General features: G+C 38.2%; 1 protein-coding gene across 1 annotated transcript in view; it reads right to left on the bottom strand.

Annotated features, from left to right (window-relative positions):
- Positions 1 to 15,992, bottom strand: part of HECW2 (HECT, C2 and WW domain containing E3 ubiquitin protein ligase 2) — a 153,741-nt gene that overhangs the window by 99,818 nt on the left and 37,931 nt on the right. The window contains exon 2 of the mRNA XM_051622827.1: positions 5,348 to 5,688. Within this exon, the coding sequence (XP_051478787.1) occupies positions 5,348 to 5,639 (292 nt within the window). The 5' untranslated portion in view covers positions 5,640 to 5,688. The remainder of the gene's footprint in view (positions 1 to 5,347; positions 5,689 to 15,992) is intronic.

The raw sequence follows: 15,992 nt of genomic DNA, 5'->3' as shown, positions 1-15,992 counted from the left end.
ACCCAAATCCCCAGTGGTTGATGACAAGTGGCACAACATCAGCCTCCTGGAACCCAAAGCCAAATACTTTACCACAGAGCCAGCTGAGTAAAGACCAACTCCATGAGAAGTCAAGCCCATAGTTTGCAGACTTTACCAGCCAAAAATGAGGAGTAATCACAAATTACTACTGCTAGTCAATAAACATTAACACCACTGCTTAGATTTTAAAGGACAGAAAAGCACTCAATGCTGAAACAGGAAGGAAAAAAAACAAACAAGTAAATATTCAGACTTCTCTGGAAGATAATAAACTTATTACTTTATTTGTTTTCCTGTAGTGGAAACCCGCAAAATCTTCTGGGAATAAAGTATGTTTTAACATTTTATAATCTCTCTGTCTAATGTAAGCCACTATTTTACATGTTTTAAAGGCAGATTATGTGAAAGCTTTTTTTTCCTTTTAATCTTGTCTGACCTGAAATGGAAAAGCTCCAAGTTCCATTACCCTAGGAGGCTTAGTATAAACCTAGATCCTATCTAAATTGCCCTACATAACTTTGCATCAGTTTTGTTTTGATTTCTGTAATGCTATTGTGGATCCATACTGTAGGTCTAACAGAAAGCCAAGCAGCCTGTGAAAAGCAGCTGATGGAAATAAATAGAACCACCTTTGATAGCCAGAATTTTAAATGTGCTAAGAATCTCTACAATAAGGGCATGCATCTCATAAATAGGACTCTGTAAATTAGGACACAAATAGGACTTCGTAAATTAGGACAAAAATAGGCCAACCTGGGCAACTTGGCCATGGAAGTTAATCTATTTGAACAAAAAGTAGGGTTTGTGTCTCTCTCCTGAGTTTTACTCTTTTTTTTGGGCTTTCTGATTTCTTTAAGTATAAGGCTTCATGGCAACCCATAAAACTCATCAAGATACCACTTCACTCAGCATCCCATGAGCAGTGGAGAGTCCAACTGCTCATCTTCTTTAACATTTCTTGCTTTCCAAGGAAGTCCTGATTCCCTGTTGATACAATAACACAATAGCAAGAAAAATGGGATGTCTCATAGTCTCTTCAAACTCAATATCCATTTCTTTTCCTTGATTCCAGCTGGGTCCAATACTTTGCACAGCCTTACTCACCACAGGGCTCCAGAACCTGACCACTCTTGCCATAGAAAGACTGAGACTCCTTTTCATCAGAGAAAAAAAATGCTTGTAAACTCCAATAGCTTAAATATTGCTTGGAAGAATGTTTTCAAAACATGCATGAACAGAGCAAAAGCTGTCTCAGTACTGGACAAGAAAACTTCATGGGTCTAGTAGAATGTGAAACATTGCTGTTAAATCCTGTAGTCCTCTAGCACTTAAAAAACCATGAAAAATATTTTCAGTCTAAATTATAGTTTAGCTCTTTAAATAATTGAAAAATTTAGAGAATTAATGTCTTCCTTCTTTCTCATGAGGACAGAAAGACTGAAAACTTACCTTACTGTTCAGAGTAAGCTTAGGTATAACACCTCTACTAAAAAGCCCTCTCTCTGAATTTCATCACAGCTCATCACTTTCAAGTGACAACCCTCATAACCTGAAGAAGAAATGACAAGCCCACTCTAGCCAAAGCTGAAAGCTGAATTCAGAACAATAAACCTGTATTTCCAATTTGACAATTTCACTTGGCATGCTTAACTGTCTGATTTACCTGAAGAGCAGCCAAGACTCATAAGTAACATTCCTCCCTTCCATGCAGTCTCACCAGGACACTTCTGTGTTTTTGTAGATGTGTCATTTACATTCTCCACACATCTCACCTCTGGAGCTAGAAAGCTGCTTCAGAAAGCTCTATGGACAAGACTGTTCAAGAGATGCTACTGATACTTTTAAGAGTTCAGACAGTACAAAAAGCAGAAATAGTTAGAAAAAACTGTTTGCCTTTACAGGATACACTGTGTTCCTCACGTACACTTTTCTTCTTGTAATCCTTAGGAATACACTAGAAAATAAAAAGACCCTTTATGCAAAGCAGTCCCTCAACTAGAAAACAGATCACATTTTATCTGTACACAGTGATGAAACAGAAGAAACTAATGGGATACTAAAACCAGCAAACTCACACATAACTAAAAACATTCCTTAAAACTCAAAATTCTAGAAAATCTAAACATGAATTTAGCGATGCAGAGCTATGTCGAATTTTTCAGTTAGGTTCAACTTCTTGTATTTGAAGATGAAAGACCAAAAGTTACCACAGAGGAGCATCCTGAGGACATTATACTATTGTCTAATAAAATACGCAGTCTTTTCTACAAAGTGTTTGTTAGTTTATAACTTCCCTTTCCACTTAAAAGAAAAAAAAAAAAAAAGAGAAGTCTGGAAAAAAAATTACATGCATTTAAAAATAAAATAATCAGTCCTTCAGAATAAGATAATTCTGACTTTCTCCCCTCAGACTTTTCTCCTTTTTATAAGATAACACCTATTTTCATTGCCAGTTAGCAAGCCAAAGACTTCACTGAAGTTGTACTGCACTAGAAAAAGCTCCATCTCCTATTATAGTGTAAGCCAATGGTCTGCAAATCACCTAGTACTGAAGGCTATGACTTGGATTTCTGACACTCTTGGGACCTGCTGCACCAACCATGGGCTGGGTGAATCTGTACGCTGGTTTGTAGTCAGACTCTTAAGAAGAAAGGGATTTGGTAAGTTGGGTGGGATTCCTAGTGAGCCACTGCACTTCTAACCACACACAGAAGCGCAGAAATAACTTCTTTCCCATGATAGAAAACTAATGAGAGAGAACTAATCAAATAAATTAATAAATGAACAGGCAAGACACTTTCCCTGTGTGTCATTTTCAATTCTCTTATAATGGATATATTCTATTAAATTAATTTGAAGTGAAAATGTATCTGGCTTGTTTCACACCTTTGCCAAATATCTCTGTACTAATGCCTGAGTTCAGAATTATGCTAATTTTTAGAATTTCACCTTCTCTTCCTTTACAGAATTTACAGACACTTTTTTCCCCTCACAAAAACATTGATCCAGTTTTATTACAGTTAATTGTACAACCAACATTTTTTTAAAAAGCCACAGGGCTGTACTTCTGGTTGTGCAACGTGTTTTTTTAAATAGGGGCAAAAATACTTGCCTTTTTCTGTTCCTAGCTCCTTGACTAGTGCTGCTTTATTGGAAGACATGGGGGAATACTGGAGGTACAGCAGTATGCTGGCAAAGCCCAGCACTGCCTGCTGTTAGTGAGCACACTCAAATTTTGCTGCCTTCAGGAGCAACATAAGTGCAATGGTTTTCATTTTAAAGAAAGAACAGGATGAATAACCTCAAGCAAGTGAAAATCACGTATTATACATATCACATATAACCTGTGGGGTTTAACTTACCTAAGCTATGTCTATAAAACTTTTGCAAATGAAAGTTTTTTAGATCGTACTCTTACAATATTTATCTTTTTTATTTTTAACCAATGTTAGATACTTGAAAGACTTCATCAAAAAAACCTAAATCAAAGATAAGACACACATGCCTGCCAGACTGAATATATTCTTACCTCCCTGTTGTAAAGTGTGCAGTTCCATCATTCAGAATGATGCAACAAGTCTTAAAGAAAAGACTCTGCTCAGATCTATTTTAAATCAGTAACAAAACTCTTAACAGCACTCACGGATTTCAAGGGACAGAAGAGACAAAAGCCCAGTGTGAATGAGTTCCTGGATCTTTCATCATTTACCAAGAAAATAAGAACCCAACATAATCAAACATTCTAAAGATTCTAGTATTACACTGTAGCATGATGGAGGTTTTAGGCCCAAGAAGGCTGCAAATTTGGCTGTGCATTTTACAGCACAGATCACGCTTCAGTTGCTAATGCTGTTGGGAAGACTGGTTTATGTGAATTATGGAGACACCTCACTTAGGTGGCTTAAATGTTAGCACATATCCACAGTTCGTTCCATGACAGAATGTGGCTCGTGCTGCAACTCCAATACAGCTTATGTATCCAGGTAAGCACTGGAACAGCACCAGCCAATACTGTCCAGTTTGTGGAGCTGCAGTAATGCTGTAAATAGTATGAGACAAAAATAGAATGGAACTGGAAACACCATCAACACAGCATGTAACGTGCTACGATAACGGCTGGACTTGATGATCTTAAAGGTCCTTTCCAACCAAAACAATTGTATGATTCTGTGATTAAGTGATGCAGAGATAGAACATCTTAGAAAAACCTGGCACAGAAAACATCTCTCCAAAATCCTGCTGAGACTGATTTCATTGCACAAAGCTTAGTCCCAGCATGGACACAACTCCAGCGGTCAGATCTGTTTCCACCAGTTTCAGCTATACCTGGTTTTGGCAGGTTGAGGTGACAGTCCCTTTCTACATTAGTAATTAGATTCAGAGAAGCAGTGCAATTTTGAAACAGATCAACTGATCAGTCCCACTTACTGAGCACTGGCTAAATTCAGAGACTAATTTCAGTGCATGTGAACTGGATTCCTTGAGAATCACAGACTAAACCCCATGTGCCCCACTACAGCTACCCACTAGGTACACTCCAGTTCCTAGTGAGACATACAGAACGTCCTTCAAACACCTCCAAATCACACGTGCAGCAGGGATGTTTGGATCTAAGGAACTGATTAAACACTGCACTGGAAATCCCAGCCCAAATATGCTGCTGATGCTAGGGTCTCAGCACCAATCACTTTGACCTACTGATCCACTCTTTTGCAGCCACATTATTTGCTCATGCATACTCTGCCCACAAGCCTGTGCATGCCAGCCTACAGCTCTTTCTAGTTCCCTCCTACAAAATAGCCTGAACATCACCAAAAAGCACATAAAAGGGTTTCATTCTGTAAGAACAAGAAATTCTCACTCCTTCAGAATACGCACATTCAGGTCTACAAAATAAAAAACTTATACAAAATACCTTTTCACAAATGATAAGAATTCACTTGTCAGAAAAACCTGTATAAACATTAGATTGTAAGCATGTCAAGTTACATGATGAATACAGTAGTCCCAATTTTCCAGCCTGTAAATCATCCACCAGCAAAGCTAAAAACAAGAAACCTGATGCACATTTGTTGTTTAAGAAGAATGCATTTCATCATCTGCTAAGTCATTCTGGAACCAGATCTGCTTTAATTAGAATTAAGTTTTTACACAGTTTATGGAACTAAGAAAAGCAAAGAGAAATCCAAGGTAATTCTCTGCAGTCTTACCTCAACTTCACCTTTGGATTAATTATGTAGTGTGCTAGAACACACACCAGAAAAGGAAATATGAAGTGTCAAGAACAGGAATCACACTGAAATATTACAATATGGTTCTGACCTACCTATGTGATAAAGTCCTATCCAGTCAGTCGGGTCTACCTCTTCCTTAATATCCCAGAAAATGATGAGGTTCTGCGATTGCCCCAAGGTGTATTCATACATACTGGCTGTCAAACTAGACCTGCTATCTGAGGTCACTAAGTCAGTGTCGCTGTTGGCACGCTGCAAGTTCATGTTCTCAGCCATGGTGCCCTGAGATGCCAAACTCTGCAGGTTCTCTGGGCTCAGAGTATATCGTAGCTGTGGGTTGCGACGCCGCACAAAAAGCAGATGTTCTCGGGCTGAACTGGCCATCTCTTCTCCACTTGTGTCCAGTTATGTGAAAAAGTTGTTGTCCGAAGATCTATCATAAATAAGAAAAAGAGAAAGTCTTAGAGAGCAAGTTGTTCAGTCAAATATTAAATGGAGATGCATTAGTGTGAAAATGTTCCCACAGATGCCTAAAATGGACCAAGTAAAATCTTATTTCACTGCTCTACCACTGCAGCCACGTTAGTGCTAGTACATAAAAAAAAAAAAACAAAAAACAAAAAACACAGCATTACTCACTCGCAACAAAATTCAGTTAACCACACATCATGGAATAACATTTGTAAGCAACAGTATGCAAATCAGCCAGGATCATCTACCAAGCAAGAACAGCCACAGTAACAAAGCTAATTTAAGTCTGGGTGTTGCCTAAAGAACGACAACATTATGAACTCTTCTTCCACCAAAGAGATTACAGCAGCATATGATGTACTTTCACTTCGACATGGTCATTTCCAACAATACTCTCTATGCATTGAATGTTAAGCATCACTTAAGTGTTGAAGACAGTAATTAGGATTTTGTTTTCTAAGACACAAAACATAGCTTCTGAGATCCTCTATACCATACAAAACAATGTTAGACCATGGACTGGGGTACTTAGACTACAGATACATATTCAATTCGTCCATGTCAGTCTACCTGTGCAACCAGATTTTGTTTTTCTTTTCCATATATTAGAAAAAAGAGGCCTTATAAATTCAACAGCTTTCCTCTAGCCCTGGTCATGGCAATATCATCCCACCATAACTTCAGAAGCAAAATCTCCATCTCATTATCATTTGAAAATAAGATGTAACATCACACTCACAACTTGAGATAAATCATCAGAAAGACAAGAACAGCAAAATATTAAAACAGAAGGACCAGCTTTAGGAGAATGTAATCAGCAACAGGGAGCTTCTTGCCATAGAAAGAACATGAACATTTCCTTACCTAAGCTACGTGACTTTGACCAAAGCTGTTTGCCTTTTCCAAAGGCTACAATTTATATCAACTCATTGTTTCTTTATTTTACAGAGGAAATGAAACAGTCCTCATCGGGCAGAACCATTTGCTCTCAGAAGAAACTGAGTTTTCCAGCAGTGTGTTCTTCAGTCAAAACTGTGACAGTTATCTTCCATACTATATTCACCTGGAATAGGAACTATGTATTTCCTCCAATGCCAAACCAAACCAAAGCAGTCCTCCTGCCCAGCAATAACTCCAGAGCTCACCAGGAAGAAACTGTGTCCTGGGTTCTTTACCCACTTCATACAATTCAAAAATAGTATTTCAACATTTCTGACCAGACTGCAACTTAACCAGTGACATAAATTATTTCATCGTAGTATCTTCAACTGCAGAGCCATACACTGTACCTGGGGCAGTACTGGCATTTGTTGGAACATACTGAACATTTTTATGCCGCAGATGGATAAATTCATCTCTGTTAAAGGACATATGAGAACTAATTCATACGAGCCAGGACTATCCCACAGTTTGAGAGATGAGAACAGCCTGAGAAAAACATTCACTCCTTTGCAACAGTCCATTTTCTTAAGTCCTAACTGTTATCATCTGGATCACAGACATCATTACAGCTTCTGAAAAAGAGCCACTACTTTAATTACTTGCAGTCTGAAAATTCAGTCTGAAGATGCGATGAAAACCTTACAATGCCTTCCTGCCTACAAAAGGAATTGCTTATCTGACATTTGTTTAACAATTCCCAATGTCTGTCATTAGTAACATCACTAACAGTACACTAACACGTACATCCTACCAGAGACTGAACATAGGAATTATCCTCCCACCTTCAATTCCTGCTGAGCATCACTGAAACAGCATTTGCATCCAGACTATATTGTAAAGACAATACCCAGAATAACCTGTGTGCACCTTCCCTGCCATTAAAGTTTGGCTAATCTGGCTGAACATTATCAGAGCAGCGATTTCACCAAGTATCAGGCCAAGCTGGCAAGGAACATTGTTTTGTGAAGACAAGCAGAAATGTGGAAACTGAATCAAAAGCATATGGAAAAATATAGTCATTTGAGAAATCAGCAGACACTAAGTTTAGCAGAGTATTTTAGGTGAAAAGTAAAACCTGTACCAAAGCTGCTTATTTGTATCACAGCGTTATCTTCAATACTTGACAAGAGGCTTAGAGGGAAATAGAAATTATTTCATCTTAATCTCTAGGCGGCACAAGTTCAGAATTATTTCTATCTAAATACTCTCCTCAATTACTAATCATAGAGGGACCAGAATTGCAAACAAGTTCCAATTAATACACAAAATACAGATAGGAAAAAAATCCCCTTGCCCAACCTTCTTCACTAAACGAGAGTAAAAAGAGAAGTCAAACTATTTCTGACATTCAGTCAAACACTCTGTAGTTTGAAAAATACATTAATGAAAGCATGGGAAATCCAGCACAGGAATAACTGAAAAAAAATCCCACCCTACCATGCAAAACAAACTGGAGTTCACATGCTGCTCTGTTTATCTTACTCATAACAGTGATTCATTTCTTGTTTATGTAGAGATCTTTTATGTGGCTTAGGGGTCTTCCTAGCAGCCTCTTCCCACAGCATTTACTGTAAACAGACTCTACAGGGCTGGCCCTGAGACCACAACTGGTCACCCAGTGGACAAGATTAGGCTTCAAGCAGGTGGCTGAGTGTGCTGCTGGGGAAGCAATGATGAACACATTTCTCTGGGGCCTGGCTTCGCGTCACCACGCTGCAATGTCACGTCACCCGCCAGAGAAGAGAGGCAAGGAGGTGGGCAATGGGGCAGCCCCGTCAGCCAAGGCTCAGCAGGGAAAGCCCCTACGGAGTGCTCTGCACCTGAGCATCTCTCTCACTGTACATCAGATGGGCAGCAAGAGCCACCCAGCCCAACTGGCCCCAAGTTTTTCCCCCATTCACAGAATCATTTAGATTGGAAAAGACCCTTAAGATCATCAAGTCCAACAACTAATCTAATACAGCCAAGTCCACCACTAAGCCATGCCCCTGAGGGCCACACGTACACGTACTTAAACTCCCTAAGCAGCCTGTTCCAACGCTTGACAAACCTTATGATGAGGAAATTTTTCCTAGTATCCAATCTAATCCTCCCCTGGCACAACTTGAAGCTCTATCCTCTTGTCCTGTTACTTGCTACTTGGGAGAAGAGACCAACACCCACCTGGCTACAACCTCCTTTTCAGTAGCTGTAGAGAGTCATACAATCTCCCCTCAGCCTCCTTTTCCACAGGCTGAACAACCCCAGTTCCCTCAGTTGCTCCCCAGGGGACTTGTTCTCTACACTTTCACCAGCTTTGCTGCACTTCTTTGGACACATTCAGATGATGCTTGTCATCTCTCTCAAATGCCACGCTATGCTGAGATAAGCAATCCACATAATTATACAGGCAGAAGAACACATTAAGACTACAAAGAACACAAAACATGCTGGTTTCCCAGTTATAAATTTTCTGACATTGTCTTGTTCAGTATAAACACTTATAAATGCTACAATAAACTGCTCAAACTAACCAGGTCTGAGCTCTAATTGGCTAAGAAAACAAAATGTTTCCTGAACAAATGAAGAATGTGGAGGTTTTTCTTCCCACAGAACTAAAAACTATACTATTTTCTGGGATAAAGTACAACTACAGTCCATTTGCAGCTATCCATATGCTGGCTTCAAACTTCCTAAAAAATCATGCAGAAGTAGTATAGTCAGAATTCACTGTCAGCTGCAAAACTCGCCTAAGAATCTGGGTGATGTTTAACTCAAATGCTTAACCAGTCTGCACTTACCCTGGTCTCAATACTAAAGAGCTTTCACGCTCCTGTAGAGCTGCTATGTACCTCTGCCAGCAGGACTGAGGGGCCCTTCCCTGTAAAGTTCACCAGCTACTTACTCAGCAAGATCATGAGTAACCGATTTTGACCAAGATAAAGAGGTTAACTCGACAGCTCTTCAAATTTCCTTCCAGGCTATATTCTAGTATTTTGAGAACTATTTGGAGACATAGATTTGGCCTATTTAAAAAATAAATAATAAATCAGATAAAGCTAACATGAAGCATCCTTTTCTATACAGAAAGAAATAAGAAAAAAGCCTCATCTTTCTGCCCAGACATCCTTTTCTTGTTACTCCTTCTGGAATATTTCCAAGAATTTCTTCTCATCAGGTTTCTTGCAATTCATGTAATGGAATTTCTCTCAGAAGGTATTTCACTGTCTGATTATTAGGATTTTTCTCTGTTTGCAAAATGTTATCAGATTCATGTTAAAGTAACACATTTAGATGCTTTCTATTCAGCCACCCAGAAAAAGATCAAAGAAAACCTGTCAAAATATTCAAGAACCAAGAAAAATCAGCTATTTGGGATCTCTATTTTCTTCCATTGTCTACAAAGTAGACAGTAATAAGGCCTCTTTACTTACGTGACCATGGCTATACCCTAAGACTTTAGGATTATTTAGTATATGAATGAATCAACTTGTACGATGTAATAGAAATACTGTATTTTTCCAGTAGATCATGAAGTTCAGTATTTCAAAATATAACAATTGCACTACATAACTGCATCAACATCAGGCAGTTCTGAGCATTAACATCAGGCAGTAAGCTTATGAGATCCTTCAGCTATAATACAATCCATTCAAACCATCTCCATGGGAGTGTCAGTTTAAATTATGTGCCCTACCAGCACAGTCAGCTGCTGTGCCAGGTAACTGGCCTCCTCTGTGAAAAGTGAGGCTCTTCCAAAAAGCACTTTACAGTACCAAAACTACTCTGTCTCTTGATCAGTGGAAGAAGTTTGAGTAACCTGAAACAGAGCAAAACAGGATGAAATTTTGTCTAGATGCCCCTTTCCTTTGTTGCCCTGCTCTGAGCGATGCCCAAACCACTAGTAGAACAACAACAACAACCTCAAACTGTGCTGAGAATAACCTGCCTCAGTCTGCTAACTCACCCTCTGAACTTATTGCTGGGAAATTACAACTAGCACCAGATTTTACTTATGGAAACTGTACTCAGATGTTTTAAGTTAAGCTAAAAATTACTATGCCAAAGTTTTACCAGGACATTGGCATACAGGAGAGAGAGGGAATAAAGGAAAAAGAGATTACCCATGCATACTCTAGTCTCCTTTGGACTCAAATCTGGTGACTCAGCTCAGATGTTAAACATCAGCTCAGATTACAAAAACAACGTACAATTTAAACCAGCTAAAAATCTCCCCTAAAGCAAAAAGCATATAGTTCAGCATAATTATGTATCTTTTAAAAACAGTCTATGCAGCACATTATTTAGCCAAAGAATAGCTCCGTTAATTCAGAGTGCAACAGAATACCTATTTTAGACTTTTCCAATGTATTTTCATCCAGTTAATTTGTAAAGTGAGTCCTACACATTTTTGTATCTATCTGGAAACAAATGTCACTTATATTATCATATTACCTTAACTGCTTGAGTAAGGCTTTCATCTCCCATCCCACCAACTTAAATCAGGCAGCAATTATTGCTCAAGCCTACTATGAAGACCAGCAATCTGAAAGGTTCTGCATGTTTTTGACAGGTCTACACACCCTGTCCAGTGGCCCATCAGGCATCACCAAATTTTCAGTCCAATTTACTGAATTAATTCTTACACAAAAGCTTCAGCACAGCGCTAGCCAGTACACAGATCTGACCATTGGTCAAAAGAGCAAAAAGGTCATAAACCTGTATCCAGAGACTAGAGTACACATACATATACACACACACACGTATAGCTTAGCATGCCTACAGTTATACCACTGGGAGAGTGTACTTACTGACACGCTGCCTTGTCAATGCAGATGTCCCATGCCCCTGCACTGTTACCCCACAGCTAGGATGGACATTTCAAACTAACTCAGCCAGGTGAACTACAGTGTTCTTGGTATTGCTCTGCAGATATAAAAGAGGATGTCCATATTGTAAAATTCATCCCAGTCTTCCCCTGGGAATATAAAAACTGCACATAAATTTCAGTGAAAGGTACCAGATACACTTTATCCTCATGACTATTCACATGAAGAAACAAAACCAAGAGGCTATGCTCCTCTGTACATATTGTACAACCCCTCAACCTCCTCATGGAGTGCCAGCTACTTAAACCAAGTTAATTTATTTCAGCAAACTTACCTGTAACACCACCCCTTGAAGAGCTGAGGTCACAGATGACGCAGAGACCAGAGTTACAAACACGTAACCATTAAACCTAGTGTATCATGAAACTATGGCCTTGGATAATCCATGATACAATATTACTCTATATAAACTTGAAAATCAGAATTCCTACTGCCAGAGGTTTGATCTTCAGTGTTCATGACACTGATATATCTGCTGCTAGTTGTTGCCAATTGGTTGTCCTGAAGAATTTCCCTTGAAGTACTGATGCAGTTGCCCTCAGTTTAGCCTTTTGATGTCAGGTCACACAATGCATCTAAAATATAGCCCCCTTTAAATGTCTATACCAGAAAGATGGAACATAATCTCTGTGAGAAGCTCCTTTGTCACAGGATGGGAAAATGTGAATTATTCTGTGAATAATTATGCTGTAAATATTCTGTAATATATGATCATACTGACGTATGTGAAAGCCTTGTTTATGACAATGGGTAGCCCATTCAACTCTCTTGACCCTCTCCTGTCTTCAAGAATTCAAGCCCATCAGCAGTACCAGCCCTGAGTTCCCCAATTACATGTTCTCCCAAGGCTTTTTCACAACCAGAGACAATAAAAACCGAAATATAAAACTTTTACAGAAACAAACAATTTAGCATTTGTCTGTCCAGGAAAGTAAACATGTAACCAGAAGAAAGAGTAAAATGCTAACACCAAAAAAAACCTGATAAACAGCAAAGAAAATATGTTCCTTTGAAAAAAGAAAGGAAAACTGCCAGGCCAAAAAAAGCCACAATTCAAAAAGCTATTTATAAAAGAATGCTCTTGACAGAAGAAGTAGTACAATTATTTACTCCTTAGTATTAGAGTAGTTCTGCAGTTTCATTCCAAGTCTCTGCAATCCATACCAATGCAGATACCATTTAATGAGTGTCACATTCATAAATGACAGCTGTATTTTAGCAAAACACAACAGAGCCTGTTTTAAGTATTTATTTGGCAGTTATTAAGAGCTAGTATAAATACTATTCAGTAAGCAATTATACAAATTTATCTTATGCAATTTGAAATTGGAAATCCATTCTATACGGATAGAAATCCCTGGAATATAGAATGAACATGAATGAACATTCATTGTTCCACCCAAAGTCCAAATCCAATACAAACATTCCCATTATCAAACCTGTACAAGCTGAGTTTTCTATCACGTAAATTTGATTTTGCTCACTGAAACAGTATCAAACCACCACAGAACAGGTACATCTCTCACACTGAGAGATTCCCACCTTACCAGGAAACACAAGAATGCTCTGTTCCTCTCAAAGCAGCGCACCTCTTCCATTCATCATGTTATTTATTCCTTTTTGTCACAAAGGGTACATTATCAACTTGGAAAATGGTATTTCTTTGTATAAAACATATATTCACTGACTTCAAGAATTCCATACCTCAAACATGCTAGCAGACTAAAATTAGAATTAAAAAACAAGAACGCCCACCAGTCTGTAGATAAATAATTTCCCTATTTTTATAAAGTTCTAGCCTTGTGAAACTGATAGGAAAGAAGAGGTGGAAGACGTCTAAAAAAGACTCAATTGGTTTCCTTAAAGAACAAAGTAAAATTAAAAACAAAACCAACTCAAAGCTTTGTGTACCTAAGTCTTATAAATAAACTAGAGATACAATCAGTAGATCAGGAAAACAGGAAACAATTATTTCTAAAAACTGACAAATTTTGCCGGAGTGAATGTAACTGTCCAGTATACATTAAAATTTCTGTCCTCCTGCACCTTTTACCCTTCTGCTGTTTCAATTAGGAACATTTTACCATATATAATCCCCTCCCAAAAAAGACTTCAAGTCCACTTAAATAATTTTAAGTAAACATTTTAGCTGGATCATTAATAGAGTCTTCACCATTTGAGTAAAGAGAAGTCAGATGGGTATGTGGTTACCCTCTCCTGGACAAATGCCCTTCCACAACTGTGTGAGTCAGGTGAATGATTTTATATCAAAAGGTTACTAGAGAAGATGCCTGCATTTATTATGGTGTAGCAAGATCATCAGTAGGATGCTTCAACATACTCTCCACCATGCAAAGTCTCTGTCTGCTTCATGCTAAACAGCTGCAGTGCAATCACTGAAGATGCCAGAGGTGAGGACCACAGCTCTGCAGAAACACAGTCTACTTCAGGGAACTGGCTCAAAGCACAGAGACACACTAAATTTCCAAGACAGAACTAGAAGGGAAAGGGAAACGGACAGAAAAAGCCTTCCCTATTTAACAATTTGCTGCTTTACCATTTAGAACCCATAATGACACTCAAGAGAAGAGAAAAACAATTAAGAGCCCTAAGGAACTCCACTGTGACAAACATTAACACTCCTGCAGTAACCTGCATACAGCACCATCACCTGCAAGCATAACCCAAAACACATTTGGCTGTGTCTGGTATGGGTTCTCTATATGAGAATATTGTTTGAGCCAGAACACGGACCATTAGGGAGTTAAGAGATATCAAAGCTATCACCACCCATGCTTCTCTGCCTTATGAATACACATTACAATTCATTATTTAGCTCAGTGATCACATTCTGTTATTTTTTTTTTCTTGCAGGATTATTGTTGCATTTTCTGCTTTCCTCTGTTTCTGCAGTAAATGAAGCAGAAATCCTTCAGAATCTAAATGAACAATTAATGAAAAGACAATAACACGAATTGGGCTATATAAAGATGAGGCCTATTATGAATTAATACTTGTACTATTAAATATGCATGAGATTTTAATAAGTAGAGCTAAAAATAGAGACATGTATCACAGGATTTCTCCAGGCTGTACAATTTCCATTCATCTTCATCCTGCGAAGAAATGGCCCATTGCTAAAAGATCTCTCACTGCATATTTTTACATTGTTACCACGGGCCTTAATTCATCCTTGCACAAATACCAAAAAGAAGCCCCTAGGATCAGGGCATAAAAGTCTGACGGATTTCTACCATCTGCTGAAGGGTTTGAAGAAATCTGCAGCAAATTGTGGGTTTTCACAGTCCATTCACCCCTCTACAAACAGGCACATGACTCTCAGCAGCTCTGACCCCATCCCCCATTTGTGTGTTTAGAAAGAATCCCGTTGTAAGAAGACTCCTGCATCAGATAACAAATAGCAGCATATGTAACCTAGATGTAACTCTAGTCTTAAACTGAAGTAACTATTTAAATCTTTACTCCTTAATCTTATTATTTCATTTTTTAAAATAAACATATAGTCCTCATTCCCTCATCCTGCCACCAAAAAGGAAATCTAATATTAAGCCAATTGAAACAAATCCGAATTTTGTTTGGATTTTAACATTCATTTCTAACATTAAGTCATGTTACAGATATAAATGAACAAAAGATTTTAATAAAAATTGGGCTAATTCTGGCTGAGGGTCAGTTCATTCTGGAACACAGTACAATTCTATATAAATCCACCCCAGGGCGTAGGTGCTACAGCACCAGGAAAAGGAAGAAGATTGAAATCAGTGTTTATCAACACAGCCAAGAAACCCTAGCACACACACCATCAAAAATATAAACAGAGGTTAAGACAATCTCATCTGAAGGCCTAAATTTCCTAGACTTATTTATGTTGGGGCATTTCTTCTTATTTTTTAAAGACATTTTGTTTTGTGTACTCATGTTTTTAAAATATTCTTGGTGTATTTAAATCAAAGCATGCATAGAGGTAGCAGTTGCCAAAGCTGCGTGACAAACGAAAACAAAAGCAAAGAAATCATAGCACGCTACTTCCTACCATCATCCTCTTAAACAACTCCAAAATCACTATTTAAATAATAATTCTTGTTCAATTCTGAATTTTCTCTATTTCTCAATGTATAACAATAAAAAGTAATTTAATCCACAGATATATTCCTAATTTTAAAAAGCCTACCCTACAGCAGAGTAACTTTCGGGTTTTTATGGATAAACATGCAGTTTTAAGTCACAGTTTATCAAAACAAGAATTATTTACATCACCTACCACTATTTTTGTTTTTTTTCTGGTGTACAGTACAAAAGGCGTGATAACACGACAGTGATTTACAGTTTACTGTCACTCTTTTTAAAGACAAAGAAGTTGAGCTTTTCATGGATATAACAACTACTAATTCAAAGCAAAATCCACGTGACTTACTGGAAGCTCAAAACATCAATG

The sequence above is a fragment of the Apus apus genome, chromosome 6, assembly GCF_020740795.1.
Source record: "Apus apus isolate bApuApu2 chromosome 6, bApuApu2.pri.cur, whole genome shotgun sequence".
In the NCBI taxonomy this organism is placed as follows: Eukaryota; Metazoa; Chordata; class Aves; order Apodiformes; family Apodidae; genus Apus; species Apus apus.
Note: the sequence above shows the minus strand (reverse complement) of the source record. Positions and strands in the feature narration are given on the sequence as shown.